The 18,529-nt window shown below is 41.0% G+C and overlaps 1 protein-coding gene across 4 annotated transcripts; it reads right to left on the reverse strand.

The window, feature by feature from the left end:
- Positions 1–341: 341 nt before the first annotated feature.
- On the reverse strand, positions 342–18,480 carry LOC124285164 (protein transport protein Sec23A-like). Of its 4 annotated transcripts, XM_046721342.1 has the most exons (22): positions 18,353–18,480; positions 16,360–16,587; positions 15,507–15,564; positions 15,135–15,221; positions 14,715–14,792; positions 13,708–13,866; positions 13,368–13,456; positions 12,925–13,069; positions 12,548–12,706; positions 11,708–11,823; positions 11,215–11,338; positions 7,186–7,356; positions 6,724–6,830; positions 6,219–6,372; positions 5,822–5,973; positions 5,356–5,443; positions 4,723–4,809; positions 4,192–4,347; positions 3,790–3,855; positions 3,383–3,394; positions 2,719–2,742; positions 342–1,210 (listed from the first exon to the last, which is right to left on the reverse strand). In XM_046721342.1, the coding sequence occupies exons 2-22, from the start codon at positions 16,578–16,580 to the stop codon at positions 1,121–1,123; spliced, it is 2,343 nt and encodes a 780-aa protein (XP_046577298.1). In that variant the 5' UTR covers positions 16,581–16,587; positions 18,353–18,480; the 3' UTR covers positions 342–1,120. The 4 variants fall into 4 exon arrangements, with proteins under 4 accessions (XP_046577298.1, XP_046577299.1, XP_046577300.1 ...); XM_046721343.1 differs by lacking the exon at positions 3,383–3,394; XM_046721344.1 differs by lacking the exon at positions 2,719–2,742.
- Positions 18,481–18,529: the final 49 nt, after the last annotated feature.

The following is an 18,529-nucleotide window of genomic DNA, read 5'->3' on the forward strand; positions in this document are numbered from 1 at the left end:
TGGGATTGGACTTGGAACATCCCAGTACATATGAATTACTCCATTGTAGATCACAGGATCATCTGGTCCATCACAGGATCATCTGGTCCAGACATGATGCAAGAGTGAAGCATTAATATTCATAGTCCTACCATCCTCCTTGTGAAAAGGTTAACTAAGGTACATAGATGCTATAGCTGACAATGATAATAAAACTGGGATCATGGTTTTCAGATTTGGGCTGGGATTCTATTCTTCAATGGACAAAATTGCTAGTATAAGGAATAAAATGCATGAGGGACATAGTAACCACATACTGCATGAGGAATCCATCTCTTATAAACCATGACAAGCACAGTGTCCACTGTAGATTGTTATATTTATTTTCACAAGAGAAGAAAAAAAAATTAACAATAGATATAAATACAATAAAACATGCAATTCAAGTTTGATATCCGGTACTCATTTCTATTTTCACAATTGATTACATGTCACAGAATTAATCTTTATTCTTCCTGCATGTACTCTTGATATGAACATGATAAAATTACACTGTACTTATTTATGTACATTATCATTCCTAACATCCATAACCTTTGGTCATGAATATCTAATATGCACCATGTGACTATCAACATTATCTTGCGTCAGACAAAGCAATTTGTAATTGGAACATACCTTTTGAAATATGTTAAGCCTTTCAAGTTCAAGGGTAATATAACAAGTTTAAGATGCCTTAGAAGGCAAGCTGTGATAATTGTTTCTTTGGCAAATCCAAAGATGTCTGTACAGGGAGAACCATGTTGGCACTGTACACTCTCCAGAAGAGTTATTGACTAAGGAACATCCATATAATATTGTGCAGAAAACATGCATCACTGGTAGCGAAATCACATGTATTGTCTTTGCATTGGCGTTACAGCACGTCAAGCATCATCTAGTTGCTAATCCACACATATGGAGAGTCTGTTTTCCCCACATGTCGGACAGATAGCCATACACACACACACAACAAATCTTTCATGATCCTGGCGTTGGCGTCCCCAGATCTGTGTTAGCGTGTGGTGTTATACAGCAGCAAGCATTGTGTCTACATCAAGCCAGATGGAATCGGTCGGTACTAGATGAGGGTTGGTACTAATCAAGATGACGAAGAAACGGCCAGCTTCTTCAGGTGATCCATGAACACTTGCAGACTCACGTCGTCGGTCAGTACAGGCGCACCGCCATCCTGCAACAAACAGATGCATTGTAATGAACTTGAAATGCATTCAAATTGAACAAATGTTCGAATTTTCATTAAACCAAAATAAGAAAAAAACTCAGTTTTGAATTATATGAGAAAAATGAGATCTGAATTAATCAGATAGTGAGTGAATGTTTTAGAGACAATAAACAAGTACATATATAAAATATTAAGGCATGAACTATCAGATACTACATAGTTAGATGACTACTGTGAAGATGTTTCAGGAGATACTGGCATAATGTGATACATTCTCATATTGGGAGTTCCTCAATGTGAGTAACAAAGAACAATTCATTTTAAAAAAAACCCAAAAACCTTGATACAGGCATACTCTGCTGTTAGATCTGTTCTTAATAAGAATACTTCAGATGGGTTAATGGAGTACTGAGATGGCCTTGATGACAGAAATCACAGGGACAGACAATGGAATGAAGGAGGGACACAGAGACAGACAATGACAATCATCTCAGGGTGTGTAGTCAACAAGCAATATCATATATCATAGAAAATGTCATCACATGCAGATGATGAAGGGGTATAATTTAGACTTTAAAAATGTCTTATGCAGTTGTTTCTTAAAAATGTGTGGACACCCGGTAAGACATCTGCGTGTGATAACCTCTATTAGGACAACCTCCATGTACAGGTACCAAATCCTCCTAACCCAAAACCACAAGCACAACCTTCTTTGAGTAATGATACTAAAACTGTGCCAACAAGAATCCCTCAATTGCTGTTGCAGAGCAGCGTTCAGATTTCAGGTACAGAAGTGTTTGTGACAATGTTGCCCTCATTCGAGCAATTCTTCCACCTACAGCTTGTGAAGTATGTAGGGTGATAACAATGACTTCATACATGAGTGACCACAATACCACCAAACACTTCCTTACTGTCTCGGGTGTGTCATGTGTATCTCAGGCTTTGAGATTGTGCACAGGCCAATTTGGTTTCTTGTTACTATCTGTATTGATGAGCACACTCGAAACAGTGTAAATGAAATAATGGTAATAATATTTGATGGTTTGAGGTTTTAAAGCTGCAGTAAGAAATATTCCATTCACAGAATTACTGACGCCCTCATCCTGCATAAGTCTCTAATTAGAAGCTTTAGAAACCAGTGGATCCTATCTCAACTAGTACCAATGGTACCAAAAGGTAACGTTTAAAAGCAACATAATTTTTCATTACAATTTTGCAACTCTCAACAAAATTTGTATTAAATTGATGTTGAAATAATTTCAATTTTTTTTAGGAAATCAACATAAAATAAACACAAGGATTTAAGCTTTGAAAAAACACAAGAAACTAAATTGGCAAGTGCAATATCTGTTGAATAATTATAATCATAGTCTGAGTAAAATATAAGTAGCTCAGGCAACATTGCTCAATCTGGCACAGTTTTTAAAGAATCATTCCACAAAGCCTCCTCCCATCATGGACAGACTAAGTAACTGTGGGTCCGCTCCCCAAGGTGTGACGGAGCATACTACCTCTGGGCCCCCAGTTGTGATGACCTAGACAGCAGAGTGAAGGTGAAGGTCAAACTCATCAATGCTACAAATGTAGGGCTATGCAACTCATGCAACAAAAGCTCATGCTAACAGCCTACATCATTCACTTAGGGAGATCAGTCTAGTGGACAACATCATTATTTCATAACACACATCAACACAGCTACAAATAATGCTAGGTAACATTCTACATGTGTACAAGTAAATGTTTGGTGCAAAATGTGTTCCTAACAAACAAACATGGTTTCTTCAAAATAATTAAGGTTCCTCAACTTTGAAGCAAGAGCATCTTGGCATACAGCATTCAAGATTCAAGTCATGACTCAGAACTGAACAAACAATTGTGTCAAATGTTATCAAAATTTAACCGAAAAAAGATTGGCCTTAGATCTTCAATAGAGAATGTGATGTGCAGCTCTGTTACAAATATCAAGAAGTCTGTAGCAAAAACGTTTGTTATAAGTGAATAATATTTCTGAATATGAAACTGAATTTGTATAGTTCAGGCCAATCTTTTTACGGTGCTGCCACTGCACACTGTTAAAGTTATCATGCCAGTTTCAACAACCACGTTAGTTTCACACTGCACATGACAAGTGGTTCACATGACAACCAAGACATAAAAATGACAGTGTTTACACACCCCTGTTGATGGCTGAAAGTAGATGTACGATTCCAGGTTTATTGGAGTTACAAAGTAGATATCTCATCTATCATTTGAATTATTCAAGTTTTATCCAAAACTGATTTCTGAATCCAAATAATCAACAAGATGATTTAGGCATTAGTGAGTCATCTCAAAGTGACAAGCTTATGTTATTATTTCACAATGACATGATGATAAAATGTAAAACACAAGTATATTAAAAAAACATAAAAATAAATGAATTTTACCCCCATCAAAACACATGAGTCCTATACTACAGGATGCAAAAACCAAATTTCATTCATTAACACTACACACATTTGTGAAATGTACTAAGTATTACGGCAACAATTCAACATCATGCTGATGTTCAAACTATGAGAGGTAACTGCTATGAAGCGTACCTGTCCCCATCCGTATGCATTATTGTGTGTCTGTGATGGGTTCACCTTGGACAGCAAGAACCGAGCCTGAAACAAGTAGTGGGCAGTTCATGTTACATTACATGTTAATTATACTGAGACTATCAACACTCTTTCACATTCTAAATATGTGGTGTTTGATACCAATTACAAATGTTCCATCCCTAGGTACCATGGTACATGCATCTTGGAAGAAAGCACTGCTACATCAGTAGGCAGACTTATATTGTAAGGTTAGCAAATGATGGTTACAAAGTTGTTGAAGTTTGTATGACAATACATCTTTCGTAAAAAACACACTGTAGATTGTAAGTTAAGAAACAGAGTTTCACATAAAACATTAGACAATATTTCCTGTTGATATAAGAGTAACTGGTCACTGACCTGTGAACCCTGGGACTCGGTGACAATGTATCTTGGCATGGGGAACCTGGTCTGTAGAATCTCCTGGGCGTCATCCACTGGTGCCTGCATCAGCTGTTTAAAGTTTTCGTACTCTGGTAGGTCGTGGTAGCCCTGCTTCTTCCACTGGTCAATTGTCTGATGCAGATAGAGAGTTGTCGTTATTAATATATATTCTCCAGTTGAGAATCACCCCATAACATTGGTGAACAGCAGTTAGTGTGATATTGCTTACCCTGCACCTGTGTAGTTAAATAATCAACACAAGCTACACAACAAGAAGTCATCTACTTCACAAAGAATGTGCCCTAGTAAATATTTGTCAGTCTGGGCACACCCTTTACTCAATAATTCAACATTGGTCAGTATCTCTCTTGTTCTATGGCAACACAAATGATCATAGATAAGTTGGAATTAGATCTAATGACATGCAAAAATGAGTCAGTCACATACAGATTGTAAACAAAGGGGAATAACTCCTTTATCCATGAGCTTCATATTGGACTTGCTCACCTCTCCATGGTATATAACTATCTGGAAGAATGTGTCCATCAGGAGTATTCTGTCTGGCTGTATACTGCTGGTGTCAAGGAGCACCGGCTGAAACAAACACACACATCCCATTACATTCCTACCATACACGTTAGTCAACACATTTTCAAACACACACAGACTGAAATGATTGAAAACACAACTGTAGTTCCAGAATCTTACTTTTAACAATTGTTTTTGATAACAAAAAGATGATACAGGACACAGATACAAATGTAAACAGGAAGACAAAATCTGCTGTTGATTGTTTACCAGTGAGTCAGTCCTAAATGTTGCCAAGCCTCAGATATATATTTAAAGAAACACTTTCCACCAAGACTTTCTCGTTTGTGGCAGTGGAGTAGCCTAATGGTTAAACCATACGCTCATCATGGTGAAGACCTGGGTTCAATTCCCCACATGGGTACAATGTGTAAAGTCCATTTCTGGTGTTCCCCACCATGATATTGCTGGAATATTACTAAAAGTGGCATAAAACCATACTCACTCACTCGTTTAACTTATAAATCTAAAACATTTAATCACTAAAAGAAAACAAGTAACTAATTCATCAAGAACATTACTGAAGGTATGAATTATTTTAAATGCCTGTACCTCTGGCGGTCCTGTGAAGGAGTAGGCGTACAGTATAGGCTGGATCATGATGAGTGACTGCGTCAAGTCTTCCACATTCAACATGTGTCTGGAAAATACCACAATAGACAAATAATCTTCCACTTCAACTTGGACCCTTGCTACTTCAATAAGCTCACACGTGTAAATAGTCAAAATATCTGACATAAATGAAAAGGCTTTTCTACTTCCATCATATTTAAATGCAAATTATACCTTGAAGTATTATCATGATTAAATATTGAAACCTGAGCCTTTTCTTTGCTTATCTATTTTACCCACATGACCACACAATCCAGTGATCAATCAATGTTGTGGACAGCAATCCATGTTATATCACAGTACAAGAACATGCTCTCAGCCAAATCACGGTTTCTGATCGTGTGATTAATTGATCAATTGCTTATATCATCATCATCATCATCATCATCATCATCATCATCTGTACCTGTAATATGATGTCTCATCTGGACTGTTGTTAAAGACCTGAAGGAACTGTGATCGTCTAAGGTGGAACATAAACTGAGGGTAAAGTGAGAAATTCTCCGAGAACCGGAATGAGTTTGGGTCTTCTTTGTGGTAATCTCCAAACTTTTGACACTGCAACACAAAAATAACACCTTACACATCTCATATATAATGACAAACCTTATTAACAGGTCATAACCCTAAAAACAAAATGAACTGGTCCATTATCATTCATAGGATGTACAAACTATCAGAATGTCAATACACTCCGTCTCAACATAATATCTAATACATCAGCAGAACAATGAAGTAAGAGCTCCACATGACACCTTCTTGGCTGGGGTGTTGACTAACATTCGACTTGATCATCAACTTACTAATCTAATAAGCATCCTATCCAGCCACCGTAGAACATCGGGGCCGTCATCGGTCTCAGCTCTGTACACGGCTATCCTCCCCATCAGCACTGCAGCAGCTTCCTGGTCGAACCCTGCAGCTATGTGCTGGATGTTGGTGCTGGCATCAGCCCAGCTGGAACACACAAAGCAAGATGTTAAAATGAGTGACTGATGTTTAATAAGGCTGTCAGCTACATCCCAGCAGTCTGTAAAAACTGAACCTGACATACCAGTGGCAGATATCATAATGTTCCATGCTATTGCAGTTTGATGTTAAAACATAAAAATTGTGGGAAGCAATGGATCCATAGTCTCTGAGGGTGACCACTGATCACCTGATGTATCAAAGTCACCTTTTACAACACATTTATGCATCAGTGAGACCAATTTACGAAGAAATCCACATAGGACAACACACTAAAATCACTGTGGGCATGGGAAGCCCTGTAAACATATGAAAAAGGTTTGAGAGAGAAGCTCTTACTTCCTAGCTGTTGTGGTAACCCGGATCCGTCTCTGGCCACTTGAGTGTTGATACTGTGTGATGAACTGTATATAGCCTCGACCTCCTTGTGGTATAGGAGCATTGTGCTGGAACACAGACACATGACACAGTCAGCTGTAGGTACAATTGATCATAATGGCATAAAACCCAACAAGTAACATGTATTTCCAAACAGTAACATGTCTAACAAAATATATTTTGTCTTTTAATCCATTTACTGTAGTAAAATAATCATCTCATTTTTCAGGGTAATACTTTCTTGTGAACAGTTTACAAAAGTTTGAGTGCCCTTTCTGAAGAAATATATCAACAGATCACCGCAATAAGTACTGCATTCTGAGTGGTAGACATTCTTGATTTACATATCACACAGGATTATGATGATTATGATGAAATGAGTAGCCCATGATGAACACACAGCTGAACACAATTACTGCTTACCTGATTGACCACTTCAAAGAACAAACTGAGGGTACTGTTGGGGTAAACCCCACACATCTTCCACTGACACGTCCCCACAAGGCCTATCTCTGTGTCGGACACTGACGGTCCTTTCACCGCCAAAGACACACATGGACCAATAGTACCGGACACCTTCAACTCACGAGACGTCTGAAATCAACATGTACAAATATTTATACCACACAGAAAACCTTAAACTGCAATGTGTGAGGTAAATATTCATGCTTTATATAAATATAATCAGTATGTAAACAGGTCTGGACCAGCTAGAGGCAGGGGCATAACAATATCCTAATACGACAAGAATTCAGCCATTCATGTGATGTGATGACAACCATCCAGTCCATCAGGGTATGACAACAATCCAGTCCATCAGGGTATGACAACAATCCAGTCCATCAGGGCATGACAACAATCCAGTCCATCAGGGTATGACAACCATCCAGTCCATCAGGGCATGACAACAATCCAGTCCATCAGGGGTATGACAACAATCCAGTCCATCAGGGCATGACAACCATCCAGTCCATCGGGGTATGACAACAATCCAGTCCATCGGGTATGACAACAATCCAGTCCATCAGGGCATGACAACCATCCAGTCCATCGGGTATGACAACCATCCAGTCCATCAGGGTATGACAACAATCCAGTCCATCAGGGTATGACAACAATCCAGTCCATCAGGGTATGACAACAATCCAGTCCATCAGGGCATGACAACCATCCAGTCCATCAGGGTGATGACAACCATCCAGCCCATCAACAACCATCCAGTCCATCAGGGTATGACAACAATCCAGTCCATCAGGGTATGACAACCATCCAGTCCATCGGGGTATGACAACAATCCAGTCCATCAGGGTATGACAACCATCCAGTCCATCAGGGTATGACAACCATCCACTCCATCAGGGTATGACAACCATCCACTCCATCAGGGTATGACAACCATCCACTCCATCAGGGTATGACAACCATCCACTCCATCGGGTATGACAACCATCCAGTCCATCGGGGGTATGACAACCATCCAGCCCATGGGGTATGACAACCATCCACTCCATCAGGGTATGACAACAATCCCATCTCCATCAGGGTATGACAACCATCCACTCCATCTGGGTATGACAACAATCCAGCCCATGGGGTATGACAACCATCCAGTCCATCAGGGGTATGATAACAATCCACTCCATCAGGGTATGAAAAACAATCATCCACTCCATCAGGGTATGACAACCATCCACTCCATCGGGTATGAAAACAATCCAGCCCATTGGGGTATGACAACCATCAAGCCCATCAGAGTATGACAAAGCCATCAAGCCCATCAGAGTATGACAACAATCCACTCCATCAGGGTATGACAACCATCCAGTCCATTGGGATACGACAACAATCCAGTCCATCGGGTATGACAACAATCCAGACCATTGGGATATGACAACAATCCAGTCTATCGGGTACAACAACAATCCAGTCCATCAGGGTAATCCACTCGACAACCATCCACTCCATCAGGGTATGACAACCATCCAGTCCATCAGGGTATGACAACAATCCAGTCCATCAGGGTATGACAACAATCCAGTCCATCAGGGTATGACAACAATCCAGTCCAGGGTATGACAACCATCCAGTCCATCAGGATATGACAACAATCCAGTCCATCAGGGTATGACAACCATCCACTCCATCAGGGTATGACAAAACAATCCAGTCCATCCAGGTATGTATGACAACAATCCAGCCCATCAGGGTATGACAACAATCCAGTCCATCAGGGTATGACAACAATCCAGTCCATCAGGGTATGACAACAATCCAGCCCATGGGGTATGACAACAATCCAGCCCATCGGGTATGACAACAATCCAGCCCATGGGGGTATGACAACAATCCACCATCAGGGGTATGACAACAATCCAGTCCATCAGGGCATGACAACCATCCAGTCCATCGGGTATGACAACCATCCAGCCCATGGGGTATGACAACCATCCAGTCCATCAGGGTATGACAACAATCCAGTCCATCAGGGTATGACAACCATCCAGTCCATCAGGGTATGACAACAATCCAGTCCATCAGGGTATGACAACAATCCAGCCCATGGGGAGTATGACAACAATCCAGCCCATCGGGTATGACAACAATCCAGCCCATGGGGGTATGACAACAATCCACTCCATCAGGGTATGACAACAATCCAGTCCATCAGGGTCCATCAGGGTATGACAACCATCCAGTCCATCGGGTATGACAACCATCCAGCCCATGGGGTATGACAACCATCCAGTCCATCAGGGTATGACAACAATACAGTCCATCAGGGTATGACAACCATCCAGCCCATCGGGACACAACAATCCAGTCCATCAGGGTATGACAACCATCCAGCCCATCCAGGGGGGTATGACAACCATCCACTCCATCAGGGGTATGACAACCATCCACTCCATCAGGGTATGACAACCGGCCCACTCCATCAGGGTATGACAACCATCCACTCCATCGGGTATGACAACCATCCACTCCATCGGGTATGACAACCATCCAGCCCATCAGGGGTATGACAACCATCCACTCCATCAGGGTATGACAACAATCCACTCCATCAGGGTATGACAACCATCCACTCCATCAGGGTATGACAACAATCCAGCCCATGGGGTATGACAACCATCCAGTCCATCAGGGTATGATAACAATCCACTCCATCAGGGTATGAAAAACAATCCACTCCATCAGGGTATGACAACCATCCACTCCATCGGGTATGAAAACAATCCAGCCCATGGGGTATGAAAACAATCCAGCCCATGGGGGTATGACAACCATCCAGCCCATGGGGGTATGACAACCGGCCCACTCGATCAGGGTATGACAACCATCCACTCCATCGGGTATGACAACCATCCAGCCCATTGGGGTATGACAACCATCAAGCCCATCAGAGTATGACAACCATCAAGCCCATCAGAGTATGACAACAATCCACTCATCAGGGGTATGACAACCATCCAGTCCATTGGGATAATGACAACAATCCAGTCCATCGGGTATGACAACAATCCAGACCATTGGGATATGACAACAATCCAGTCTATCGGGTACAACAACAATCCAGTCCATCAGGGTGCGACAACCATCCACTCCATCAGGGTACTTGACAACCATCCAGTCCATCAGGGTATGACAACAATCCAGTCCATCAGGGTATGACAACAATCCAGTCCAGGGTATGACAACCATCCAGTCCATCAGGGTATGACAACAATCCAGTCCATCAGGGTATGACAACCATCCACTCCATCAGGGTATGACAACAATCCAGTCCATCAGGGTATGACAACAATCCAGCCCATCAGGGTATGACAACAATCCAGTCCATCAGGGTATGACAACAATCCACTCCATCAGGGTATGACAACAATCCAGCCCATGGGGTATGACAACCATCCACTCCATCAGGGTATGACAACAATCCAGTCCATCAGGGTATGACAACCATCCAGTCCATCAGGGTATGACAACCATCCAGCCCATCAGGGTATGACAACCATCCACTCCATCAGGGTATGACAACAATCCAGCCCATGGGGGTATGACAACAATCCAGTCCATCAGGGTATGACAACCATCCAGCCCATCAGGGTATGACAACCATCCAGCCCATCAGGGTATGACAACAATCCAGTCCATCAGGGTATGACAACAATCCAGTCCATCAGGGTATGACAACCATCCAGCCCATCAGGGTATGACAACAATCATGCTCCACATCAAAGTCAACCCTGATGATAAGCACAGTGTGATGTGGAACTCTCCAGAGCCCAAAGTGAACCATGTTACTGCCACATCAGTGGTCTTTAGTCTGTTGGATTTTGGGAGCTACACTCACCATGGCACTAAGATCACTTTGGGCAAGTGGGCCCTGAGCTACATTCCACTACAAGCTTATTAGAAACAATACATTTCCACCCGAGTGAATTTGTGACTTACTTTAATTTCTACAGTTGCACCAAATGCCATCTTGAATTCCCCCTTCATGTCCTTGGCAAACACTCTCTGGAAGGTCTGTTTGAACAGAGACGTGTTGAACGAGTCTCCCATCACCATGTGTCCACTGAAGAAAAGGATTTGGTAAACATGAATAACTCTAATTCAAACAAAGTCCAAAGTTCATTCAAAGTTCAGAGACAGTTTGCAGAGAAAGTAGCTACCGATTTCCACATGATGCACAACTTATTCAAAGTTGTACAGCATCATAGTCATAATGCATTTGTCCTAAACATATAGGACCTAGTTCAGATACTACATGAACAAAACTTGTCACTCATATGTTTACGTTGATGAGGAGTTTCAAATGGGTAGACTGCAAGAGAGAGCACCCAGTTGATCCACCGTTAGTAGCCAAGGGAAGAAGATAGTTCATGAAAATGGTTGATATTTTATTGAAACCCCAATTGTATATATCTGGATATATGGTTCTTACCCAGTATATTTAGGACAGAACTTCATCTCATGCAGTCCTGTTTGATCCAGAGCACAGGAATACAAATCTATCACATGGCCATTTGTTGCAGCCCGATTGGAGAGGCTTTCGTAGTGCTGGAAGAAGGAGTTTATGTATGTGATAGATCTATGGTCACAGCAGAGTTGACAATGTGTTACCAGGTCACTGTGGTTATAATGTGTGCCATGCCCTAATTATTCATCCTCGATAATCTCCAGGGTATATGTTCCCGATAAATCTCCACTATACCCTGGATGCATCTATGGCTTTCAGAGTACCTCTGCATCAATTGTGATGACAAGTTTAATCGGATAGATAGTTTAAGAAGCGAAAGTGAGTTGTGATTTCTATGCTCAACTTCAAAGCAGACACCTGAATGGATAAAAAGCCAGCAAAGGGAGGTAATAAAATCATCAGGCCAAGCCGTAGATGCATCCAGGGTGTAGTGGAGCTTTTTCGGAACATATACTCTGCAGATTATCGAGGATGTGATTATTAAGCAGTGTCAGAAAATATATATGTTTCAGTTCAAGTCAATAATATCTCACTGTGTTTGACAGGCATAAAATTTCCACTATACAATCATTCGCCCAATCAATATGTCTTCACATTGATTTTTCATAAATACTGAAAAGTGTACATTTTGCACATAGAGAATACTCTCTATCTGATGAAAGATTTTACACTTGGCATGGACTGACAATGACCCAAAGTGTACACCATGGGAATCATTATGTTTATCAATGGCATTTAACTTGAGTGTCAAAACTCTTGACTAAACGTTATCAGATCACCAGGGTGCCTGGTGCATAACCTCACCTTCATGGCTTTCTTCATATACTTGCAGTTGTCCTTCTCTATGTCATGATGGGACCTGATGGGGTGCTTCAGCTCATCCCCTACCACCATCCCTGGACCCTGGGTACATGCCCCACCCACAAACAGCATCACACGTGCTCCAGTGTTGGGGAATGTGCACTGCAAATACATTGGTGGGATAATCAGACTGGGTGTCGAGTAAACATTCTCAACTGGAACTGAAAACAATAAACTACACAATGTAAGCAGAATGGGTCAAATCAAAAGCTAAATGAAACCTTTTTCTTTAATTTTTTCATAGGAATAGAAAAATAGAAATGTAAAAAAACTGCAACGGTAAAAATAGTTCAGTGACATACTCTCTACTCATTTCTCACCTCTAGAAGCCCCACAGCGATGGACAGGGCTGCACCAGTTGACCGGAGAGGTCGTTTGCCCTGACTGACCGGCCATGGGTCACGCTGTAGTTCTCCCAACAGGTCAGTGAGACTCATGTCACACTTGTGCACTGGCTGCAGAAACCTGGACAGGACATTCTTATGTCATTACAGAAACATTGGTAAATACAAAGAACACCTGTTATCAGCTACAGAAGGGGAAATTGTGATCCAAGCCAGGCTTTTAGTATTAATGTTGATATATATTACATAGATCGGACAGTCAAAGAAATACAAGAAAAATATAAAAAGTGACATCTGTACTATTTCTGAAATGTGTTATTTTCCCCATGATAGTATATGTTACTGAAATGTTAGATCCCTGTATGTCCAAAAGTGTTCAGTGCAGTACTGGATGTAGAGTGTCTTCATGTATACTGCACCTGTTCATGGGCAGCTGGTACTGCTGATTCATGCCCTGGGAGCCCCTCTGCTGGGGCTGAGCAGCTGCACGACCAATACCAAGCATTTCCTGAAACACAAAGTCAAGTTAATAAAGGGAAATCATTTAAATCAAATAGTGCACGGTCCATTCTTCAGAAGAGATCCTCAGTGACTACAATATGAGGGAATACAATCGGATCTGAACACTTCATTTGATGTTTCCTGATAACAGTAAACCACTTCTTCAGTCACTGATACCGGACACATAAAAAATATAACTTTTCCTTTCTGAGAATTATTGGGCATCTTGGCCATTCTAGCTTGAAGTTATAGGCTCACCTGTATCTGTTTAGCAGTGAGGTCCTTGTTTCCCCTGAACACATAGCTCTTTGAAACCCCCTCACTGCCAAGCTCATGAACCTGGACCATCTTGCCAAATGTGATGAGTCCGATGAGGGCGTTGGGAGGAAGTAAACTGAGAGACATCTGCAGGGACTCCTGGGAAACACAAAATCTTGACATCAACACAAACGCCATACATACATCAGGTGGGTTTGAGAAATGTGTGGATGAGTGTGATGAGGGGGTGAGAGTGAGAGGGGGGTGGGAGTTGAGAGGTGGGAGAGGGATGAGAGTAAGAGGGTGGGGGTGGACAGTAATGGGGTGATGAATGTGATGAGAGTGAGAGAGGGTGGGGGTTGAGAGTAATGGGGGTAGGGGTGGTGAATGTGATGAGGTGGTGAATGATGATGAGGGATGAGAGTGAGAGGGGGTGGGGGTTGAGAGTAATAGGGGTGGGGGTGGTGAATGTGATGAGGGGGGTGAGGAGTGAGAGGGGGTGGGGGTGAGAGTAATGGGGTGGGTGGGGTGAATGTGATGAGGGGGTGAGAGTGATGAGGGGTGGTTGAGAGTAATGGGGGTGGGGGTGGTGAATGTGATGGGGGTGAGAGTAATGAGGAGTTGAGAATGGTTGATAGGTGGGTGGGTGTTGAGTGAGTATGGTGAGGGGGTGAGAGTGACAAGGAGGTGGTGGGGGTGGTAATGAATGTGATGACGGGGTGAGAGTGATGATGAGGTGGTGGTAGTGGTAATGAATGTGATGATGGGGCAAGAGTGATGAAGGGGTATGTGTAAAGAGGCTGTGAGAGTGATGAGGGGGTGAGTGTGATGAAGGGGTGAGAGTAATGAGGAGCTGAGTATGGTGGGTGGGTGGGGGGTCACTGAGTATGGTGGGTGAGAGTGATGAGGAGGTGTTGTTGGTGGTTATGAATGTGATGAGGGAGGGTGAATATGATAAGGGGTGAGTGTGTAAAGGGGATGAATGTGATGAGAGGGTGAGCGTTTACCTTGAGAGCCTGTAGGTCCTCCTCCTCCATACAGGTGTCCAGCACTATCAGGTAGATGGGAGGGTGGCATGTTGCACGCTGGAACAATCAAACCCTTGGTATTACATGTCGAGGTGGTGTTATTACTATTAGTGACACCACTAACAATTTGCTAATCATTTTCTATATGTTATTTCCAGAAAGCATGATGATGACCCTGAGATACTTTGAGATGTTGAACATGTGGATACTGATTATAGTCTTGCCAGGTACCATGGAGACAGATGGGTAGTCAAGTTGTAAAACATACACTTGATATTTTTTCCGTTTTGGGGGGTTGGGTGGAGAAAATTACTACTGTTTATGTAAGAATGGTGTTCAAGAAGAAAATATTAAAAGCATCATCATGTTTGAAAATATTGCTACTCAATAAGTACTCACATTGATTGTGTACTCTATAGTAGAGAACTGAGGAATGATCTCGGCGGGCTGGTGGGCCTCCGATATGGCTGCATACTGCTGGGGAAACTGTACAACAAGCAATACATTGTTACATTGCTAATCTTTAGGACCATCCATGTTTGCAGCGCTTGAAGTTGAAAGGTACATGAGAAAGTGTTTTTAAACTGCACCCTGCGACACTGCCACTACATGATGCCAAAATGTATCAGTTTAAACAACATTCCACTTTGAAGTGAAAACTGTACATTAGCATAGCAACAGACATGAAAAGTTCAATAGATTTCTAAAAATACACAAGAAGAGTTAAGCCACTTTAACCTAGTTACCATGGTAAATTAGTTTTACTCTTACCGGATTCCTCTGATAACAGAAATTGCAGGACCATACTTTAGCTCGGTAGTCAATTTGGCTGAAAGTGGAAAAGCATTCTGTCGTAGCACTAGCCCACAAGTAAGGTCGTATTTGGCTAATGTTAAAGATATCACAAGTCCTAGTATAATCTGAAACGGTTTAGGGGATGTACAATACTGTTCATAATATAATATTTTGGTCAGTAGATTATTTAATGCCCATCCCTTATAAAACTCAGCACCTTGAGCATGTACTAGTTGCATGGATATGTGTGCTATATAAATATCCTATAATAAATAAATAATAAAATATAAAGCATGACAAACATGGCTAGAGGACACTGCTACTTTTAGCTAACGGGAAATACTAGAGAATCTGCATAAGTTGGTTGTTTCAAAGTTTCTGTTATTATTCCAGTGTTTTGTTTCACCAACATAGATTGAAATGTAGAAAATCTACCACTAATGGTTACCATGGCAACAGATGTGAAGTTATTATATTACCAAAACAACCATTTGGGTTGGCATATCATCACATATATTGTATTGCAATGAGTAGTTTTTTGTCACACACATTATAATTTACATGATCATACACAAATTCTTCCAAGACTATTGAAATATTGATATAAGGAGATCATATTATAATATGTGTACATACAATTGTTGAATGACTGTAGTATGACAATATTCTGGTACATGTACATGTGACCAACAATCATGAATGATGATGCACAACAAGAAGACATGAAAATTACAAATTTCTGCAAATCATATATGATATATGTCTGATTGATCAGATATAAACCCTAAATGTATACATTGCATCACACTTAAACAGTGACAAGACTTACCAATAAGGGTTCAAGATTGCCCTGCATGTTGGTCGTGTACACAACACTGGGTCATACTGAATGGGAGGGAGATCGGGTCTCTCCTTCAGCGGTGTGAACAAACAACCCAGGGGTACAACCATCCTGGTCGCCTCTAGCCGACTGGATGGCCACACGTTCCAGCTGAATCGCACTCCATCGCGGTCTTCATTTTGTTGAATAAATTCTTGGTAGGTAGCCATGGCCTGGCTGTAAACAAACAAACAAGATGTAAAGTTGTATCAATTTTCGCAGGTTGAGTCTATTTGAATTACATACAGTAAATCATTGCAATGGTTATTATAACAATGATGATTTATGATGACAGAGTAATATGATGTTAATAAAAAATTATGATCTCAGCATGACAAACTGTGATCAGTGAGCATAAGCATGATTAGTGGGTGGTCTCACTATGATCTTATCAACATGTGGTCTCATTTTGACTTCAGTGACACACTTAGCTAACAGTTTCACAAGAAATTTATTGTATAACTAAAAAAATAGTTCTGGCAACTGAACTTACAAACATACAAATATCCATAAGACCAGTTAAATGATACAATGTCTCTGAATAAGCACAGTATAGTTCCAACCATTGTGTACTGACAGTCAAAATATCAGGATTTTCTGAGAGTGAGACTGTTCATTACTCTTTGTATTCATAACATCTTGAAATCACAAGCTACAGAAACATTCATTGAACATGTTGAAGTATTTTGTATGTTGTCTTTGATGGAAATAGCAATTCTACATTAGTTGGTGTTCATATGATACATCAAGGATGGCCTTGAAGCTGATTGAGATGTTGTCTTATGTCTTAAGATGTTAAACTATGCACCCTTAAAATCATAATGCCTGAACAATTTTGCCAATGACATTATGCAAAAGATAACCAGGAAGAGCTGCTGGGCGTAAGACCAGATGGACTGGGTAGGTAGGCTCGTTAACTTGGATGTTTCTGTATCATCTCACCCTGTTGTTATGGATTATTGCCAACAACACAGATTACTTGTTTTTTGGCTAAGATTTGATAATGCACGAATACAAATCTCACAGAATGAGCATGATGAGTATTGTATTAAACAACAGATTGATTGGAATCACTTAATTACAATCTGCAAAGCTAGCTTGCATGCCTGTTACTGTCCATGGTACTTCCTCACATAAAATTAAATTTCCTGTTGTTCATCATAATGCAGATATACTTGATAATCAGAATTTGATTTTTAGTGGCCATCATCAAGGTTATGCCTATACACATTGTGTTCCTGAGGTGTTAATTACACTGAGCACAGTGAACCCTATCTAGCTAATGTTATCATGTGCCTGTGATAACAAGATAATAACGTACACAAACATCTGAATAATTTGTCAGACCATAACTACAAGGACCCAAAACAGATCACTCACTGTAGAAAATATAACGTTTTCAAAGCTATTTTCCTTATGATCAACAACAGTTCACTACACATACCTTACCATCCCCAAATGAACATATCTGGAATCTTGGGAATCCGTTAAAATCATTTTGGTGATCAGAAATTCAAAATGAAAACAAAAAATAATGTCTTCTGATCTTTCAAAGACGTGACATTTCCAGTGGAAAATTAATCAAAATTAATTTTCTATTCGCTGCACATAAACATTTTGATGAGACTGTCACTGAAATATCACCGATTCCATGCCGTCTGTGTCCATCATAGAATTGATTAGTCTCGAGAATCAGTCTTATATATCGTCGTAAAACACAAAGTAGGTGTTAAATACCAGTCCACGTTTTCAGAGACAGCATGGAATGTTTCGCATATCCAGCAACAACAATATGTCGCTGTTGGCATTTGACAGCAGATACAAATCACACATCGACATTATTGTGAAAATCAGTGGCTTCTATTTTGATTGACATAAATTGAAGTCAAGTATACACGCCGACATGAGTATTCCTAATGTTTAGGGGAAGTGATTATCGTACCTTTCAAACAATACCGGCGACGTGGAAACCGCAGATTTTCACAGATGACGAAATTTTGACACGACGTTGATTCTTACATATCACACTTATGGCGAATGCCACGTAGCCCACAATGCTTTTTGACGTCATTGGGAATTCCCTTCCGGTTTCTTTGTGGCGCCACCTTGTGTTTAGAAC

The sequence above is a fragment of the Haliotis rubra genome, unplaced genomic scaffold (genome assembly GCF_003918875.1).
Source record: "Haliotis rubra isolate DU_JTF1 unplaced genomic scaffold, ASM391887v1 Scf354, whole genome shotgun sequence".
Classification (NCBI taxonomy): domain Eukaryota; kingdom Metazoa; phylum Mollusca; class Gastropoda; order Lepetellida; family Haliotidae; genus Haliotis; species Haliotis rubra.

Bases quoted from the DNA above. Each gene is read 5' to 3' on its own strand.
- LOC124285164 (XM_046721342.1), bottom strand. From the start codon at position 16,580: ATGGCTACCTACCAAGAATTTATTCAACAAAATGAAGACCGCGATGGA. The intron at 13,457-13,707 runs GTGAGCCTATAA...TTTGTGTTTCAG, and splicing joins TCACTGCTAAACAGATACAG to GAAATGCTTGGTATTGGTCG. The intron at 4,810-5,355 runs GTACAGGCATTT...TGTTTGTTTCAG, and splicing joins CCTTCACAGGACCGCCAGAG to CCGGTGCTCCTTGACACCAG.